General features: G+C 32.6%; 2 protein-coding genes across 5 annotated transcripts in view; both read right to left on the bottom strand.

Moving 5' to 3' along the window:
- The window catches only part of LOC110999143 (neurocalcin homolog), a 47,623-nt gene that overhangs the window by 13,039 nt on the left and 15,046 nt on the right, over positions 1–19,538 (bottom strand). The window lies entirely within an intron of this gene.
- The window catches only part of LOC110999122 (neuronal calcium sensor 2), a 33,626-nt gene continuing 14,559 nt past the window's right edge, over positions 472–19,538 (bottom strand). For 3 of the 4 annotated variants that reach the window (XM_022268041.2, XM_045634336.1, XM_022268049.2), the window contains exons 2-5: positions 1,875–1,993; positions 1,579–1,722; positions 1,223–1,351; positions 472–672 (exon numbers count right to left, since the gene is read on the bottom strand). In XM_022268041.2, coding sequence (XP_022123733.1) covers positions 496–672; positions 1,223–1,351; positions 1,579–1,722; positions 1,875–1,993 — 569 coding nt within the window. In that variant the 3' untranslated portion in view covers positions 472–495. Of the gene's footprint in view, positions 673–1,222; positions 1,352–1,578; positions 1,723–1,874; positions 1,994–2,096; positions 2,201–19,538 lie in introns of those variants that run through there. The other variant, XM_022268056.2, reaches the window with a different exon arrangement.

The following is a 19,538-nucleotide window of genomic DNA, read 5'->3' as shown; positions in this document are numbered from 1 at the left end:
TTACTCTACTAGTACACAAACAACTAAAAACTCCTGCTAATACTTCTTAGAGACAACATGGATACCGACAAATAGCTATTTATAATGCAAAATGGCGGCTTCAATCTTATCAATTCTGCTAATGGACTATACTAATTGTATCGTTTATAATTAAATTATGATTGACATTTATATTGTGCCGTACAGTATTCCTGTAATAATATCGAATTTCGTAAAAGGGTTGATCTTTGGAAACAACATTTATAGACAATCCGACAGCGAGAAACGGTTAATTAATTAAATATATAAAAGTATCCAAAATTCAAAGACGGTATAAAATCCTATTGGAACATAAACCATAAAAGTTTAATTGGATAACTAAAAATCTTGTTTCAATATAAAAATGCAAATTTTCAAAATATGTAGTGCCAAAGGGGACTTAATTCATGCCGTCGGGTTATCTGGGTGGGTACACAACATGAATAGGTGAAATATGCTGAATTTTATTTATTGCGTTTAAGGCGCTAGCATTTTAGAGAGCTCCTCGTCCTGAAGACAGCCCTTGAGGAACTCGTCCTGTGTGAGCTGTCCATCGTTGTTCTCATCCATTTTTGCGAAAATATTCTTGGCACGCTCTTCGGCCGAGTCCGCCGGCCTGTTACTTGAACAGGCACCCAACATATCGTAAATTGCCTGAAATACAATACGAACGTAATAAAAATCGAAAAATAAAACGTTCCAGCCGCTTAGCGTTCGTATTGACGTTATTCAGAAGTTATCGATCGATACGGCTGTATATATCTACATAGATTTATAAATCTTTTGCAGTGTTACCTGCAACGCGGGTATCCGCCCTCTATCGTACCTACTCATATAATAATATCTATGTATAGTCTACTATCGCTGCAACCGCTCTATTGAGTAAACGACGGCTTAATATAATAGACCCGTCACTCTATCTAGAGTAATTAATATCTTAAGCTTTTACTAACTTGTAGTTATGTTTGTGTGAAGAGAGGTTATTGTGTGTTATTCGATATTATATTTTAAAACAATACAATATCGAATAACACATAATAACCTCTCTTCGCAGGATTACACGAGTATAGAACAAATATCCATGAAATATTCCCAAAATACAACAGACTCGTAAAATCATATCAGCCACTACAAAAATACTTTAACTTTTCAGCGGCGCTGAATTAATAATAATAAAGCGCCGACGCATATACATTATTCATACCTGAACTATTTTAGTCATCTCCTGAATATCGATCACCCCATTTCCATCCACGTCGTACATACGGAATGCCCATTTAAGCTTTTCCTCTGGAGTTCCACTGGACGTAACATGAATCGCCTGCAGGAATTCCTAAAACAAGGCAAACACCAATGTTTACCGACACATGCTGACTTCCCAACAACACAAACGACAAACGCCTCTCGTTACCCTCACGTGAACTCAATTAAACATCAAAATACAAGTTCATTCGCAATTCACAAAGCAAACTTTCGCAGTTGCAATACCGTAAATTATATATTTGGTGTAAATGTGACACGTTCGCAAACAGCACCGACATACGCCTTATAATAAGTTACCTTGAAATCAATGTATCCGTTTTTGTCCATATCGAAAGTGCGGAAAACATGGTCGCAGAACTCCACCGCGTTCCCGGACGGGAAGAACATCTTGTACATGTCCACGAATTTCGCTGGAGTCAACCGGCCATTGGGACAATCTTGCTATAAAAATTAACACAGAAAATTATTAAACTTCTTATTTAAAATAAAGATCTAAACCACGCATTCTTAAAAATCTTCATTTATGAAAATAAAACAAACTAATTTAAAAACCACAGATTAAAACTTAAATTGAATAAATGTAATCAACTAACTTTAAATCCTTTATACCACTCCTTGATAGTGGTCTCATCGTATGATGTGTGTGTTTTCAGGAAGTCCATATCTTCCTTGGTAAGTTTATCTTTACTGACAAAGCAACCCATCTTAACGTCTGAAACAAAAAGTAAATGTTATAAACTACCTCTGATTTTATATAACGCTCAACATTTATATAATAACGCAAAATTATTGAATAGAAATTATTTTATTCCTACATAAATATATACGTAGATTAAGGATTAATGTATAAGAAAATCTTATGTCCAAAATAGGCTTCACGAGTGTCACGTTTTATTGCAACGACTGTAAGCGAAGGAATGGTGAAAGAAAACATGAACAATAACTGTTTGCGAAATGCTGCAAATATAGGCTACATATCGAATAACTTTACATACGGGATCCATACTCTGAATCTTGCCTACAGACTTACATTGCGTAACAGAAAAGAAATTTCATGAAATAAAATTGCCAAGTTAAAATATTGCAGGACTTGGACCTCTCAAAGGACTACCACTGATCTCCTAATTATCCGTTTCCATCGCAAAATAATTGCTAGTCATGAATATTTGAGTTGGATCAGAGAGAGGGACAAAACTGCCATTATCAATTATATCTGACAGTCAGGATGATTAATAATTCTTAAATTGCGGCTCTATTACGGAAGCGCCTTAAAATAAAGGGTTTAGCCAATTCTGAGGTAACGTTTGCACAATCAGCTAGTTATGAGGAACTTGAGTAGTGCTGATGTATGAGTTTCACTTGACACTAGTATTGACGGCGCATTTGACGAGGCTGGGCGTGGAAATGTCACGGACAGAATAGCGATAAAGATAAAAAGGCCGCACCCCCGCGCCAGCCGCAAGTCTGCTCCCATTTCTCAGCACAATACCACCTGACGCTTCAATTTGAACAACCCTTCATATTGTTTTTCATTTGGTGTAAGATATAATATGCCTATAATTATTGCATTACATGACGATTTATAAATTTACCAGTAGTATATAAGCGGAACGCATCTGTCGGCTGTTCTTCTATAAAACAAACGATGTCTGGTGGGATGAGTGACTAATACGTATCCACGCTGAGTATCTTGCTCCTGAGGTTTATGTAATTATTTATATTGTAAATCAAATTTTAACATTTTTATAACGTACTTAGGAGTATAACATATAAATAGATATGTATAATCTCAGAGCATCAAGTTCATCTGGGTAGTTTCAGCGCAAACGCGTTATAAACAAACTTACAACCGAATTCAAGGTTTGAAAATGTACCTTAATAATATGTTTCCTCACACCTAACAAGAATAAAAAAATACACAGCTGATGGCTCAGGCCATATTAAATCTTAGAGCGATGTTCAGCGTGGCTTATCACTATGACTCCCGTATGTATGTCAAAACCAATACTTTCTAGACAAACGGAAGGCTCTAATCTCGACTCTGGGATCTTACTTCCCTTACTTTCCGGCCATAATAAACGGGGAAGCAAAAGTTAAATACATTTGTATTATAAAAATTTTACAATTTTATAATAATACAAATGTATTTTATTTCAAAGGTTATTAAGAAGCAATAAACATACGTACGTGTGCGAATATGTAGCCTGAATATATAAAAAACGTCATCAAAACGCCCATGCATAGTTGGAATATGCAATGGCCTAACTTTAAACTTCAATTGTAAATATTTGACGTGAAAACGGAAAGAAGGAGAAATTAGTAATTATTTACACAAAGTACCGAAATATTTATATACCTAATTCTCCGCATCGGCATTAAGTAAAAAAGTGATTAAGGTTATTGTAATGTGACGCACACAGCAAGCGAGCTGCCAGGAAACGTATCATATAATTACACAATTACACTAACTAGATTCTGCATATGTGAGAAATTAAAATATGGCAGTGAGTGGTTTCGTACATGATACAACAAAGATAAAGTGATGTGGCAGGGAGCGCGCAATGTCTACCAAATCCCAGGCAAAAGATATAATTAAGAAAACCAACAGCTGCGCTATTCAAAACTTTGCTTTAACTTTCAATAATAATAGTTCGAGTTTCAACTGAATACAATTTTTCTGAGTAATCACTGTGTTAAGTTAGTATTTTGTCGATTTATTTTATAATTTGAAAAAAACTCTTCATTTACGGAATTTATGGAGCTAAGAACAAAAGAAACACGCTGAATATTTAATATAGGTAAAGTAGTGTTGCGAATGAAAATAATGTAACGGCAGTAGGTTAACTAAGAGAATGAAGAGGTTTTTAAATAAAAATCTCTTCCTCTTAACACGATTTCATTAAGCTAAAACGCTGTCAGCCGTTTATTTAGCTAACTAATAAAGTCCGTACCTACTTAATCGTGGCCGTAGACTATAACTGTTATTTTGAGCTTCATTAAGGTACAATACTAATAAAGAACTAGTATCATACTATAATCTGAGACGCAATACTACTTTTATTACTACCCAAAAATATATGAAATAGATATTTAAATAAACCTTCCGACTCTTAAAAGGATCTCCTGTATTTATCCTATTCGTATCGGAATTAAAATTCTAGTTATAATACATTTTAAAAAAGAAAATTACCATTAGTCTATGATAAATTCGCTGCGACTTAAATTTTTTTTATAGAATAGTGGGCAAACGGACAGGAGGCTCACCTGCTGTTAAGTGATACCGCCGCCCATGGACACTCAATGCCTGAGGACTCGTTAGTCCGTTACAGACCTTTTAAGAATTGATACACTCTTTTCTTGAGGAACCCTAAGTCCAATCGAAAAGGTATGGTATATGTAAAATGTTATTTCTGATGAAAATTTTCAATATAAGCAAAGAATGTAATCATGTATGAATATAATATGGAATATAAATAAAATCACATTTCCAGAAATACTTTCCACTCCCGTAAGGGAAATTGGAAAACGTACGTAACATTAATATATAAAACCATATTTCCTAGATGGTAAAGGAATGGCTGTCCTTTTATCCAAACTAAATATTTTTCAACTCTTTCATGCACCCTTTTATATACAACATCGAACTGAAAATGTTTCTTAGAATTGCAATCTCGATGTTGTAGCGAAATTCCTACGAAAAACTCGGACAAATACTTGTATAATTTACATATTTTTACCAGTAAACCACGGCGTTCGTAACAATAAAAAAAATCTGTCAGTTCTAGACAACGCAGAGGAATCCTTAGCGCATTCGCGACCCATCTGGTAAATTTAAAACAAAAATTCTGAACGAGTGAAACTATTTATCGCATACCTACGTAAATAATATGATTAAAAGCGAGTGAAGATACACGAAGGCTGCAGGCAGTAAAACTGGCTATTACTTTAGCCAAACAGCCCTAAAACTGGAATTTCTCAATAGGAAATGTGACAACCATATAAATTCTACCAAAGTGATACCATGATGATCCTATGTTCCAAAATAAACGTATTTTCTTTTTTTCTAGATAATGATGTAGTAGCCGAAGCGCGAGCAATAGAATGTCCGTGGCCTAAGTGCGACCCACGGTAGGGTACTTAAATACCGTGGATGCCCTTTGTCCTGACAGCTTTCCCACAGCAAAATTATATTTGTGACAATATTCGTCACCGGCGAAACTGAATTCAATTTTGCTTTTACTCACCCAACTGTCGTGCACTTTTTCATTTTATTTATACAAAGTAGGATTGTGAAATTTAAATCTCTTATATTTTCTTGAAAATCGCTTTTTCACAATGCCACCTGCATACATAATTTTAAAGGCTATAGAAGAAATTATAATATTGAAAAAAAAACAAGTTCACGGGCAGTCTACATATTTATAATACGTCGCTTAACAGCTACAGGAATTGAAGAAATCGCTTCAGATTACACGTATTACTTTCAAATTGATTACAAATACTAACCGATTGACGTATTAGAAGACCCAAATCGCACTCATAAACCTCAAATTCATCGACGTTATAATTATTGTTGATAGCGTAACACAGGAAGTGAGGGACTTTATGATTTTTTTATTACGGAATCTGTATTGGCTTCTCCAAATAATATTATTAAAATGCATGTCTTTTTCTTGTTTAAATCGTATCTTACGATAAATATTTTCAAATAATATAAGGCAACATATTTAAAAACAAAATATTATTAGCCTGAAACAACTTTTCAATGTTTTGGCCATCTCACTGTCATATGAAACAAACTGAGTGAAAGTCCAAAACAAAATATTATTAGCCTGAAACAACTCTTCAATGTTTTGGCCATTTCACTGTCATATGAAACAAACTGGGTGAAAGTCAAAAACAAAATATTATTTGCCTGAAACAACTAGTCAATTGGCCTTTTCACTATCATATGGGTGAAAGTCAAATAAGAGAAAGAATTCAGCAATTTTCCTACAGTAAAATGATTTTGTGTAATTTTTTTACTTCATGTTCAGCACAAACGATAGTGTTTGGAAAGGATTCTATAATGCTACAGGGCTCGCAAAATCCGCGTTGAAGCTATTCTTTAACAAGGTTAACGCTTATTAAATAAAGCCACGCTTGCGTTGGTGTCGAAGGGAAATTCAATAAATTACGCTCAACCATCCAAAGGCCTTTATGAAAATGCAATGTCATGATCACATTATTAGAGAATAGAGGTAGCTTTCAGTTTCGAGGAGGCATAATATAAATTACCTGCAGAAGCCAGTATTGATGAACAGTATCAACTTGAATTGTTACGTGTTTGCGCCGCAAAGCCTTTTAATTAATTTTCCGTTTGAGAAGTCACGCCCTCCGTAGCCTATAAGACACATCAAACACGATACGGGTTACACGTGTTTACAATGATATAGTTGGTATAGGTCGTTTCGTAAACACGCAGAGATGCTAAGACTAGTATTTGTAGACATTAAATTACCCAATGTGGTTGCCTCGCTTTATTTTTTATAATGACATTTAAGGTTTCATAATGTTAACATCTGAAGAATGCCAAGAAAAGTCTAATTAATGTATTTAATAATTCAAACTTAAGATTAATTTAATATTATAACCATTAGACAACGACACATATATTAGAATAATCTAACATCAGTTTGATATCTTGCAAAATAATTGTTTCACGCACACTTCAATGCAAACTAGCGGCAATGATGCATACTTCACAGATTAAGTAGTTGTGTAAAATACATATATTAATAGAGATATATCCCTTGTATTAAAATATTATATTTCATTCATACAATTTATATGTAAACAAATGCCAATTAAAATTGTTTGAACATTAATATTTTGAATGATTTAACTAAATTTAGATTAAACTTAAACATAGATAACCTCTTAAAGTCTCGACGATTGTCATCCGAAATCGTATTAACGTCAAAAGTAAAATAGAAGTCTAACCTGAACAAATTGGTGTGACCTTTTATATCGTGTGAACTTTAAGCTCACCTCAGCTGTGGGTAAAATTAACAGTTAAAATTGTCACGAGCAACTTGATTGAATCATTTCAGAATCCATGCATGAACCACAGGTTCCGGCAAATATAATTTCAAAGTAAAAGGATTATAAAGTGTGACATCGAAAGCCGAGTCCAGAGCTTGCAGAATACGTCATACTCTGACCCGAATGCAGCCAGCGGCTAAAGGAAAATCGAGTTAAAGCCTATCACGTCGCCCTTACCAATTTCCAACACGTCCACACGTAAAGGGGCCTTTCAACAGAACATTTTAACGTCAACTGCACGGTTTCAACCTTTCGTTTTTTGTCACAAAAAAATGTTTACTAGAAACATTGTTGCGACATTAAAAGCCCATAATTATAAGCATTGAAAATGTCGAACATTTAACGATGCTTTATAAGACAGATGCGGTGTTATCGACGTACCGGCTACGTCATATAAAACGATATGTGAAATGTTATTTTCGGCCGCGTTTTCTGACGATACGCAATAAATAGCTTAAGTGATTTATGTACATTAAACAGTTGGGTAGCGACCGAAATAGTATAGAGTGGCACGAAGGTATCATCGCGTTCAACAAAGATATCAGCCGGCTGACATCACCATCTATTGAGATATTGAGGCATGATACATTTTATATCGAGAAATACACAATACATTAGGTTCCATATAGCTAGAAGGCAGCATCGTATTCCAACTTAATTTATGAGAAAATATTTTCATCCACGAAATGGGTAATGGATTAGAAATTTTAATCCTAGGATTAAATTCCTAGCATAACAATCAAAAGCGAAAGAAATTAGGCTTCTTTATTCAACATAGAGATTGGATAGTATTATTTTTCAATAAAAGTTCGCAAAAGAGAGCTTACGACGCTGCCATGCTATTATTAGACGGTAATCAGTACGCAGAAATATAGACTACAATAAAATGAACTAAGTAATAGAATATATTAAAGAACATTGTCCTAATACATTATACTTCGTCAGTAGCAAAAGACCGTCTGCTTCCTACTTTATTCAATATAGAGATTGGATATTATTATTTTTGAGTAATATTTCGCAAACAGAGCTGACGTAGCTGTACGGTATGTCGTATAAGAAAATAATCAACTACAATGAAGTGAAACTAAGTAATAGAGAATATTAAAATAAAGTCAGAAGATAATATGCAGTAGGTGATTTCGATATTATGTTTAATACTTTCATTATTTGGAATATTAGTACGTGATTCACGTACAAAGTGAAGGCCGCCTTACAATTAAGGTCGTCGCCGTAGAATTGCGAGTCACGTATCACGTAGCAGTCACAAGTAACTGTTGTAATTTATAAAGTGTTCTGGGCTACATGTATATATAAACAGTGGAGTAAACCTTTTCTTTGTATGCTGGCCTCCTTAACAATCATCCCCTACTTATGAGACGAGCATCTTCATATTTCTAAAGACATCCTCTATGTAATCCCTTCAAAATATTTCTGACCCTTAGGACACTTTAGAGCAACGTGAAACTTACTATATTTTCATGGAAATTGTATTCAACAACCAATTTAATAATAAAAACAAAGTAGAACAATTAACCACAGGAAGAAAACGAAAATATGCCAATTATATTTATCAGAAAACTGCTTATTAAAACAGGTATCGATACAAGGCAGTCAACGTTATATTGTTTACTGAGGATAAGCTGATATAGATATGTTATATCAATTAAGTGTCCAAATGACACAATTTTCATAATAAAGAGTTTGTATATGTTTCTTCTCATTGATGAATAGGCCTCGAAATTAAAATCATTGTTTTCAACATTTAAAATCGATCATTGTACCATTGCGACTGTGAGGTCAACACGGCCGTGATGAAAGGCCGGAATGGGCCAATCACACTGTCCGCATTTCTGAAGACACATGGCTCAAAAATACTCTTACTAGGGACCGCCCTATGGACAGAAAAAGAGAGGACCCCAACCAGAAATCTGGAAAGATGAAATAACAAAGAGAGCGGGTAAAGATTGAAGCACAGTAGCGAAGATGGGCGACAAATGGAACAATTTGGAGGGGGCCAGCACGACGTCGGAGATATTGTACTAACTTCAATAATAACATAAACTCAATGCGATTCTCATTATTAATTCACCAGATATACTTTATATATTCACAGCTATAAGATATTTGATTTTCCTATTTAATACGAGAACATATTACATATAAAACATTAAAAATAAACCATCGCCTTAACAGCGAATACAGACGACGCGACGGCGCGAGTTTATGATTTCTCTTGAGACATTTCCGTTAATATATTGAAAACAAATATATAATATAAATTGATTACAGAATTCTATTCCCCAAATAATTGTTCAAATTGTTCCATGGACGGAGGGCTTAAAAATATCCAACACTGATTATTACTGCTGACAGTAAAGGCATACACATGGTAATGTTAAAGGTAGTTTAAGCTTATTTCAAACCATTTTTGATTTAAGCATGAAGTAATTGTTAAGTTTGAAGACCACTTTAAGTACGATTATTGAATGTATCATTTAATCTGAAAAATTCAATCACCACACCCAAAGTATAAAAATAAATGTACAACTGTACCTAAAACTATTAATTTCAGATCTTTACTAATATTATAATGTATGTATATGTAATGTATATAATAATATAATGGATGAAAACGATCTCAGGCCGTACTGGTTTGAATTTGTACATTTTTTTGTTGAATAATCGATTTTCTGCGGCACCACTATTCCTATGACTGGAGCATGAAATGTAGCAAAAACGGGATAAAATTTACCATATTGAGTGAATTCATTGTGTTCTCTGCGTCAGCATGTAAAGTTACGCAACAATCATGTTCGACGGAATTGTTCCATTGAAATTATGGTAAATGAAAGTCGACAGCATGTCTTAGTCACAATTCATAGTCGCAAATTTTATACTTCACTAATGCATTATTAAATAAAAATTGGCGAACATACAAATAATTGTAAAAATATGTTGCTAAGCTCGAAATTCGAAGAGGCCTGGACCAATTCAATTATTTTTATTTATTTATTTCTTTAACTCTGAGGAAGGCTTTGCTGTGTAGCTGTAAAACTAAAATGTTTTATTTTAGTAATAAACTTAACTAAGCTAAACACTTAAAACGTGGGCTAAATAAAAAGACACATAAGAAGTGGCGAGGGTAGCTTGTAAATAAAACAATAATTTAAGTGTCCAACTGACAAACACTCACTACGAGCGTTGCAATGGCCTAAATTTTTAATTTTTACTCCTAAGATATAATTGTTTTAACATAAATAACAGACGTAATTAGAAATAATATTATTTTGTTTGTAAGTGATAAGAAAAGGAAAGTTGTGATCATACTTCCGCAAGTCTATAGCATAAAACTAATATTTTCTAACCACGTTTTAAAACCGGGTAGATTTACTTTTGTTTTAAAGAACAGCGAAGAAAATTTAGAAACACTAAAACCAAATGCATCTACATTATGACATTTGCACAATTACACGTGAAATGTACTACTCTTCTAAGCCGAACTTCGTGTTACCAATAGTTTTGGTTATAAATAATTACTGATTCATGTCGTAGAAGTGGATTCTCTAAGACGACTGCGAACGATTTCTGAAATACAATTGTAGCTTCTATTGATTCTTTTAATTTATCGAAAAGATAAACTATGATAACCTACCATTGTATTTTCGAGTTCCCGATTAGCAGTTAAATGGCTTATGGACCGATAAGCAGTTCATCTTGATGGCACAGAATTGCATAACAAAATTGCAATGTTTATGCATCTCTTTTAACAAAGCTATAAATACAATTATTAGTTATTTGGTTAATATATTGTACCTATTACCTCAAATAGACTAGTCTTTAGATGATCTTAAAGTAAATAAAGATTACGTTTATACATTAAAATTTACTGACAATACAAACATAAGTATTTATTTATTATTATATATTATATTTTATTTATATTCAGGATGTATTTCCTGTCGTGATGGATTATACTATGTTCTATAGCATATATATAGATTTAAGAACGTAAAAAACCATTTAAATACAATATTTATACGGTATCCTCATTAAAGTTAGTTTTTTCGAAATACCATCAACTCCACTGATTCTACATTGTGATAAATTTCAGGTAAAATTTTTCTTCATAAGAAAATTGTTTATGTCATTTAAATCATCGAATTTACTTGTTCAACATATAACTGGCCATTTTCTTTTAAATTAACCGAATATTATAAGGACTGTGTACTAAGTGTGCTCAGAGACGTCAAGTCAAGTTATCGAACCAAAAGTGTTATGATATAGATACACTAGCTTTAAATGACCTCAAAAACCGCGCGAAACAAATTGAAATACCGTGCGTGATCACTATCATAGCCGATATTATGCTTAGTATGTGCGATAACGCTGACCGGTTCCTATATTGATAACAAACATTATTATTGTTTTCGAAAACAGAATAAGAACGGTATTCTTATAGGATTCATGTATTCATTCATTCATTATTGATGAGGCCTGAATAAACTGTTACAGTGAATGCAAAGCTCAATGTGACGCAGATTTAGTGTCGATTTCAGTCACTTTAATATACCGGTGTGGCTTAACGGGGTCGTCTGTAAGTATAAACTTTACAGGATTGCTTAATGCTTTCTGGTAAGCTATATTTGCAACAATATTTATTAGTAATTAGAATATATAGATGAATAGACGCTCTTGAATGTATTTTAGTATAAGCGGACGAACGTGATTAAAAACGAAGATCCAGCTAAAAAAGCTCTCCTTATTCAAGAATCAATTGAGCTCGCTAAGATTTAATTACATAAATAAAATTATCATTCCTATCACTACAAAAATAGATTACACGAAACTTCTATAGAGGGTTAACTTAACGCCATCTAAATAAACATTTTGTAATTTCAATCTATTTTGTAGACAAAGAAATACAAACGAGTAAAAAGTTTTAAAATGCTTTGTATATATTTACGCAAATAAACACAAATTTGTTTTATTTTAAGGTTCTCATTATGTTTAATTAATTATCGAATGGCCTTATTAGAAACCGGATTTACCTGGGAATAAAAATAGAAATATGTAAACAGCCATTTCGTAGCGGCAGCCATCTTGGATGAACAATCGATTCCGAATGTATTAAATTGTATTATCATCAGAACTAAAGGTGCGTACCAAATTACAGATAAATCCGTCAAAACGAAGGGGTTCAATTACTAGATCTGACCCAAAGAGGGCAAGCCAAATAAAACTGTTTAAAAATGAAAATTTGGTTATAAGCAAGCAAGCACAAACAATTAAAGATGTTTTTTCTATCACTGAATAATGTAGTTTATATGCCATACACAATCTATCTAAGCTGCTGTTGTAGTCATAATTTAGTCTTATAATTTATTGTTGTTATTTCAGACGCAATAAAACTAGATTTATGTAAACTAAATAATGTTTGATTGGATTAACATAAGTGAAGATGAAACATGTCGCGCCGTGTTATGCTGATATGTCATTTTACCTGATTTCACACTTCAAGACCACTAATATATGCTAAAGCTGGGAAATTTAATAGAGACGCAAAAACGACATACAGCTTCAATAAAGGTCGGAAGAATTCAAATGAATTTTCGCGTCGCCGGTTGATCTGGAGAATCTGAATTTAATTTCAAAATGTTTTATTGAAAATACATACATTATTATTATAATTATAATATTATAATCGTTCGAAGTCAAAAATATTATACCATATTTACTGTGTCTGCGCTGCAAAATTGTACTACAGTTCCGGTCACATAATAACAGTCTTATATACCTACCTAGTCCAGCCTGCCAGCCAGTTCTGTTACATATGAAAATGCATTTTTTTTCGTTGAACTAATGTAATATTATAAAATGTTTACCTAAATATTTATTAGTCTCAGCAAAAGGAAAGCAATAGTCTATTCGAAATGGCAACTTTTGGCTTACATACACCCTTTAATCGTTTTGACTACGAATGTATGGATTAACGCACTGTTTACAAGGGAAATTTCGCCACCGCTTGCTTCAAAAAATTTAAAGAGACTCAATATCTTCGTGTCGTTTGAGCAGGCCATGTCCCCTAAAAATGATCATAATTTGAAGTCTAAAGGGTCGAGGTCAGGGCTAAATGATGGCCAGTCTTCAGCCCATATAAATTTGGTTTCAAGCCAGGCTCGGGTATTTGAGCCTTGTGACCAGGTCCAGAATCCTGCTAGAAAGTCCACGAAAGCACACGTCCACATTTTTGAAAAAGTGTATTGCTGAAAGGTATCACAACATGATCCAAGTTTTCACTCACAAAAATGTAGTTTTGTGAATCCTCGATAAGGCACGCAACTGTGAGCGTACACTTTATCATTTTGCTTACTGTAGGGTTCTTCAATCGTGTCTTTTTTTCTGTAAAGATTACATTTCTGCAATTTTCACGCTCTTTTTAATTGTAAAGATTCATTTAGGGCATTGTCTGTATAACGAGGATAAACACCGAACTTTAGATCTTATTTTAAAATACGCTAAAGAATCGGGAATCTTATTTTTCGCGATAAGATTGTTTGCTTTCTAATGGAGTTTCGACGAATTCTGGCTTTTAACAGCAATAACAGGCAAATAAAAGCACGCGGCCGCCCCGATATTTTTGGTCTTCGACATACGAAGTGTTGTCGTATCTATTGATAGAACAATATATGGCTGATACCAAGCTTTTGAAGTGTCTGGAATATGACCGACGGTTCACTTTGTGCAAGGCGATCACTGCTATGTAATTTGATAATGGACACGAAAAAATATGTGATAAAAAATAAAAAGGAGAAAGAATATCAAATTGAAAATAATTAAAAAGTTGAAAAACGTTTTTATGTAACAGTATTTGTTACCAGACTAAGTATACTAATAATTATATGTGTAAGACCCGCGTCTATCTCCAGGCGAATGGGATTTTAAATTAGAATGAATTCATGACCTTTTAAAATTTGAAACTCGTCAAATTGATTATGTCATGTATAAATTATGAAATTGATTTAAATTGAATTATCCTTGTCTCCATTTTATTATTGTTGGATTACGAACTCAAATAGTAAGCGACTATTTTCTTTTCGGATTTCAGATTCATCAAGTTGCTTTTTGTTTTATCCATGTATGGACAGCTCTGCATTGTAGTCATCTTAAGACAAGACAGTCTGGTTTTTACACATATTAAGAAGACGTACTACGTACGTTAAAACGAACCTTACACCGAGTTTTCTATACTTCATTGATACGTAGTGTCTACTTAAAGCGTTAGTTGCATTTGTAACACGTTGTCTTATCCACTAACCTGTATTGGTAAGATTGACTTACGATCAGCGCTTTGTGTTTGCTTAACAAGATTAGGTCAGTTGTTCAATATATGTATGTACTTGAAAGTACAGTCTAAATGTAAACATTTACAAGATATCAATTCGTGGATTGATTGAAATAAAGAGACGAATGCATAAATCATTGACTTAGATAGTGTTCGAAGATTTTGTTTATATAATATATTAGCTAAATACAAATAGCTTAGAGAACGTTACCCACTCGGCTGTAACTTTCAACGCCTATACTTTTAAGTAATTTTTTTACATAACTGGACGTTATCTCCTTTGCGTCTACATTATGATAACAAAGATAAACTTTTATTTCTATTTGTCTAAATAGATATGTAGATCATTTTGTTTCCTTATGAATAATTCCAATTTATAGCTTAATATAGAATCTATATAATATATAAACCTTGTATGTCAGGAAAATATGTCGCCTACATTTCACATATTGATAATTTAAAGTTAGAGTATAAGTTTACGAACTCTGTGCTTGATAGACTTCTATCCATATTTTCTCGCAAAGTTTCTGGAAATATATTCGAAGCATTTTAGACGCCATGTAACATTATAGAGAATTTTATATCGAGTAAATATTTTAGTTGAAGTGTAAGCAAACGTTATCATGCATTTAATATTTGCATATCATTTTAAAGTTATTCTCAACTCACTTGAGGCAGTCGGCAAATAAATAATATATGTATTTATTACTTAGGTATAAATATGTTTAAATTGTTGCTAATAATGTTCTAAACTTCATCTAATTTAATTTAAAACCAATTACTGTTCGTAGTGAAAGAAATTGTAATTTGATGTATATAATTTCAGTTTCTGCACCATTGATAATTTTGCCGTTTTTAATCGTAAACCTATCTACATAATAATGATCATTCGTGACTACAAGGATCGTCTTACTAAATTTATGAAAAGTATTTTGTCTACTATAAACTTGGCACGTAGTTCTAAAAACTCTCGTAGCCTCGTGAACCCCCATACAAGCCCAATCAATCGATTAATCTTTTTTCAAATATATCTTTTAGTATATTTAGTACGCATTCAATACGTTAAGTTGAATAAATAATTTATTTCCAATTATCAGAGAGTACCGAAGGCCGAGCAAGCATCAATAAAAATTGTGCAAAAATGTGAAATTTATTTCCATTTGAGAGCTTCCATATTTGGTTGAACGCGCTATCTCGAGATCGTATTTACAAAATTGATTAATTCTATTTTTAGAACTAAATAATACTTTTTCATATTCCAGCAACAAACAATTTCCTTAAAAAGGTATGTAATGTCGCTTAAAAATGTACACTTATCCGTAGCTGCCCTAACTTTAACGAACGGGGAGACAAAAGTTCATTGTTACACAAAAGGCTGCGCTAACAGTTTTATACTCGCAACCCCCAGCTTTTGCCGCCCCTTGACTTACTATGCCGGCAAGCTATTCATTTTCCTGCTTGTATGCCATACATGTTACCTAATCATCGCGTTTAGCCTTATGGAAATTTATAATGTATATACCTGTCCTTCACATCGGCGTTATAGTAATATGAAGATAATTTTTGGTCGTGTATTAAGATAACTTGAAAGTGTTTCTAGTTTTATCATTCATGCTATATACGTTTCTTTCGAATAAATTTAATTTAGCCTATAGTCCATACTAATTCGGGCAACAAGCAATTTAAGGATAAGATTCAAAGTGGTAACTTAGTGTTAAGTATGACTACGTTTTTTTTCATAAAGGAGCCGTAATTACAATCTCACCGTAAAAACATTGACCAGAAAAAATAACACACTTGACGTTTTTTTTTAGATTAAACTACATAGAGTAGGTACATATTATGTTCACCAATTATTCATTCTAAACATAAACTCTCATTGCATTAAGTATAACTAAAAGACAAAAGATCTCTTGACTAATTAATTTGCAATTGCTATTTATATTTGTTAATTCTTGAGAGCTTGGTATTCTCCCGAGAAAAATAAAATCTTTATTAATTCAACCAACTCAGAGTTTTCTTTTATCCTTTTTACTTCATCCGATATTTTCCAAGGTTTTTAAAAGACTTTTTATTTTTATCATTACAGTATTAAACTTTACAAGCCTGTTGTTCAACAAATATAAAGCTGATTAAAAATATTACTATTTAACAATAGCTGCCTACGCGAACTTCTTTCGCCTTAATAGGATTTTTTACCTAGCTTACCTTTGTAGTCGCAACTTATGAAAGATTGTCTGCAAAAACAATCAGTCTCAATGTGTGCTGTGCTAACATTGAGACTGATTGTTTTTGCAGAATAAAAAGCTAAGTACGAAATAAAACTAAACTTTTCATCTATAAGCCTTTTCCAGATTGCAAGTAATGAATATAAAAACAAGAATGGATCCAAACATCTTCGACTGCTCGGACAACATTTTTGCGATTCTTTATAGAAAATATGTTACTCGTGATCAGATTTCAGTTATGTATATACGCTAGTATTTAGGTTTAAATAAATATTTTTAGTAAAACATAAGGCATTTCATCAGAAGAGAGATATCATTCATTATAGATACAAATGGTATGAATCGTTTGTAAATCAATTAAAATGAATTGAATAATTCCTTCAACATTGCAGATTTAAAAGTAATACATAATAATCCTCATGGGATGACAGGAACTGGGAACCAATCAGTTATTATAAACACTATACCATATAGCTATTGAGTGTGCATTTAATTTACAAATGAACATTTTAACATACATTACAGTACATTAAGCTTAAAAGCTTTATTTGTTCGATACATATTGACAAATACAATTCCTCGAGATAAATAAGGTAATTTTGAATTTCAACAAGTAACACAATATTTTAGAGTAGTCAGACATTGATAGCGTTTAATAAATTAACGCGATTTCAAAATAATATCTTTTGTTCCGACATTATATTGTATTTATTCAATGTAAAAACTAAGCATAACTCTCCATTGTAATATTACGATAACTGTATATTCAAAGTTTTGGGTCAGTTTTGCTTATGTGTTAACGCTTTTGAAATAAATAATAACATACTTCCAAATGTCCACAATAAAGCTCGGCACAAACTAAAACATAATCATTGTTAGTGTGTACTCTGTGTGATCTACAATCAAATATGTGCTGTGTTCGCAATGTGATAAGGTAAAATTTCGCATCGCCGAACGCAAAACAATTGTTTTCTTAGTACAATAAATTTTAATTAGAAATACTAAAACTGTCTGAAAATTATGTAAAGCATTATCATAGACGGATGACTATGATAAATATTTATGTAGAAGATTTAATCTTACATTTTTAAATATATCACTGGTCTACGATATGGCCAACTAAAATAATTGATAAATGGTGGGTTGAAGCTAGCCATTTTTTTCATATATTGTGATAAATCAAATCACGAGTATGACGTTATGAAAGTAGATTGCTGCCTTTAGCGGACGCGTTCTTTTTAGATTTATTTATGACTGACTTCTAACCTATCCCATATCAGAGCCCTCACCCGTGAATACATTAAAAAAATTGCTTGATGACTAATATTTGAACATATTTTGCTTTTTATATCTCTAACTTAACCTTGATCCGCCCTAACCATAACATGACGAGGGATATATTTTTTTCATAGAACGGGGCAAACGGGCAGGAGGCATTTTCCGCATCATGAAACATTCGTGATTATATTTAAGGCATGTACGATATAGGTACTACCACTACTCAAACTACAATACCAGTAGAACGCAAGCACATTTCGAAAATGGAAATATCCAATCAGAAATAAAATGCACCACAATCCCACAGAGATTTTAATAATAGATTTAATCATCAACTTCTACAGCAGGCAATTTTCAGTATCTGTCGTTCAAAATTTCAGAGCTAAATTCAATTAAACAGAATTTGATTGGCAAACGTCAATTCCTATATTAATGAAGCAGGTACCTGAATTATTAATCAAAGTTTGTATTCAATTAGTTTTAAGTTTCAAGAATTTATAAACGATGTGAAATAAAAATTGCAACAACAATTCCTTTTCTAACCGCTTAACGAATACTCAGTATTATTAAGTAATTATTTCACCTATTAAATACGTAGACATAAGACAAAAGAACTTGCTACATAAATAATTTACATTTATACTATGTTTATCATTTGCGTCATTTAATTTTGTAAAATAAACTTTCATTTTCTCTGAAAAACTTCCAATTAAACTGTTATATTGAAATAAAATTTATGTTATTAAGTTTATAATTTCAGTCCCCGGTGAACTATTTACATAAAAGGAAAATTTAATATAAATTACTAAATACATTTCTGCTCGTTTTTGGATTAAAAAGTAATATGGTTTAAAAAGTAACATGGATTAATATCTATATAAATTCAAGTTTATATATTCATGTATATATATATTTATTTATATAAGGCGCGACCTTTTAGGCCTGGACCTCAGATTTCTGTTTTGGTTTCGAAATCAATCGTTCTAATAGGCAGGGGTCTGACACACGCCGTTGACTTTTTAAGTTTAAGGCACGCCGATTCTCTTACGGTGTTTTCCTTCAAACTACGAGCCCAATATAAAGATTGAATACTTTAATTATTATTACAGCAAGAATTAGAAGCAGTAAATTTCTTTGTCTTTATTGTTTTGGTGTTATTGAAAGGGGCAGAACATTTTAGGACTTGTTTTCTCGTATTTGACTAGCGACAATTTGGACAATAACTGTAATATAGTAGCTGCTGTTGATTGTCTGCGGCTTGGAGTGGTCGATAAATGTTGATTAGGTAATAAAAGAGTTTCGATCAATGAGTTCAAGTTCAGGTG

Source organism: Pieris rapae, chromosome Z, assembly GCF_905147795.1.
Source record: "Pieris rapae chromosome Z, ilPieRapa1.1, whole genome shotgun sequence".
Lineage (NCBI taxonomy): Eukaryota > Metazoa > Arthropoda > Insecta > Lepidoptera > Pieridae > Pieris > Pieris rapae.
The sequence above is the reverse complement of the archived record's forward strand: the minus strand, read 5'-3'. Positions and strand labels throughout refer to the sequence as shown.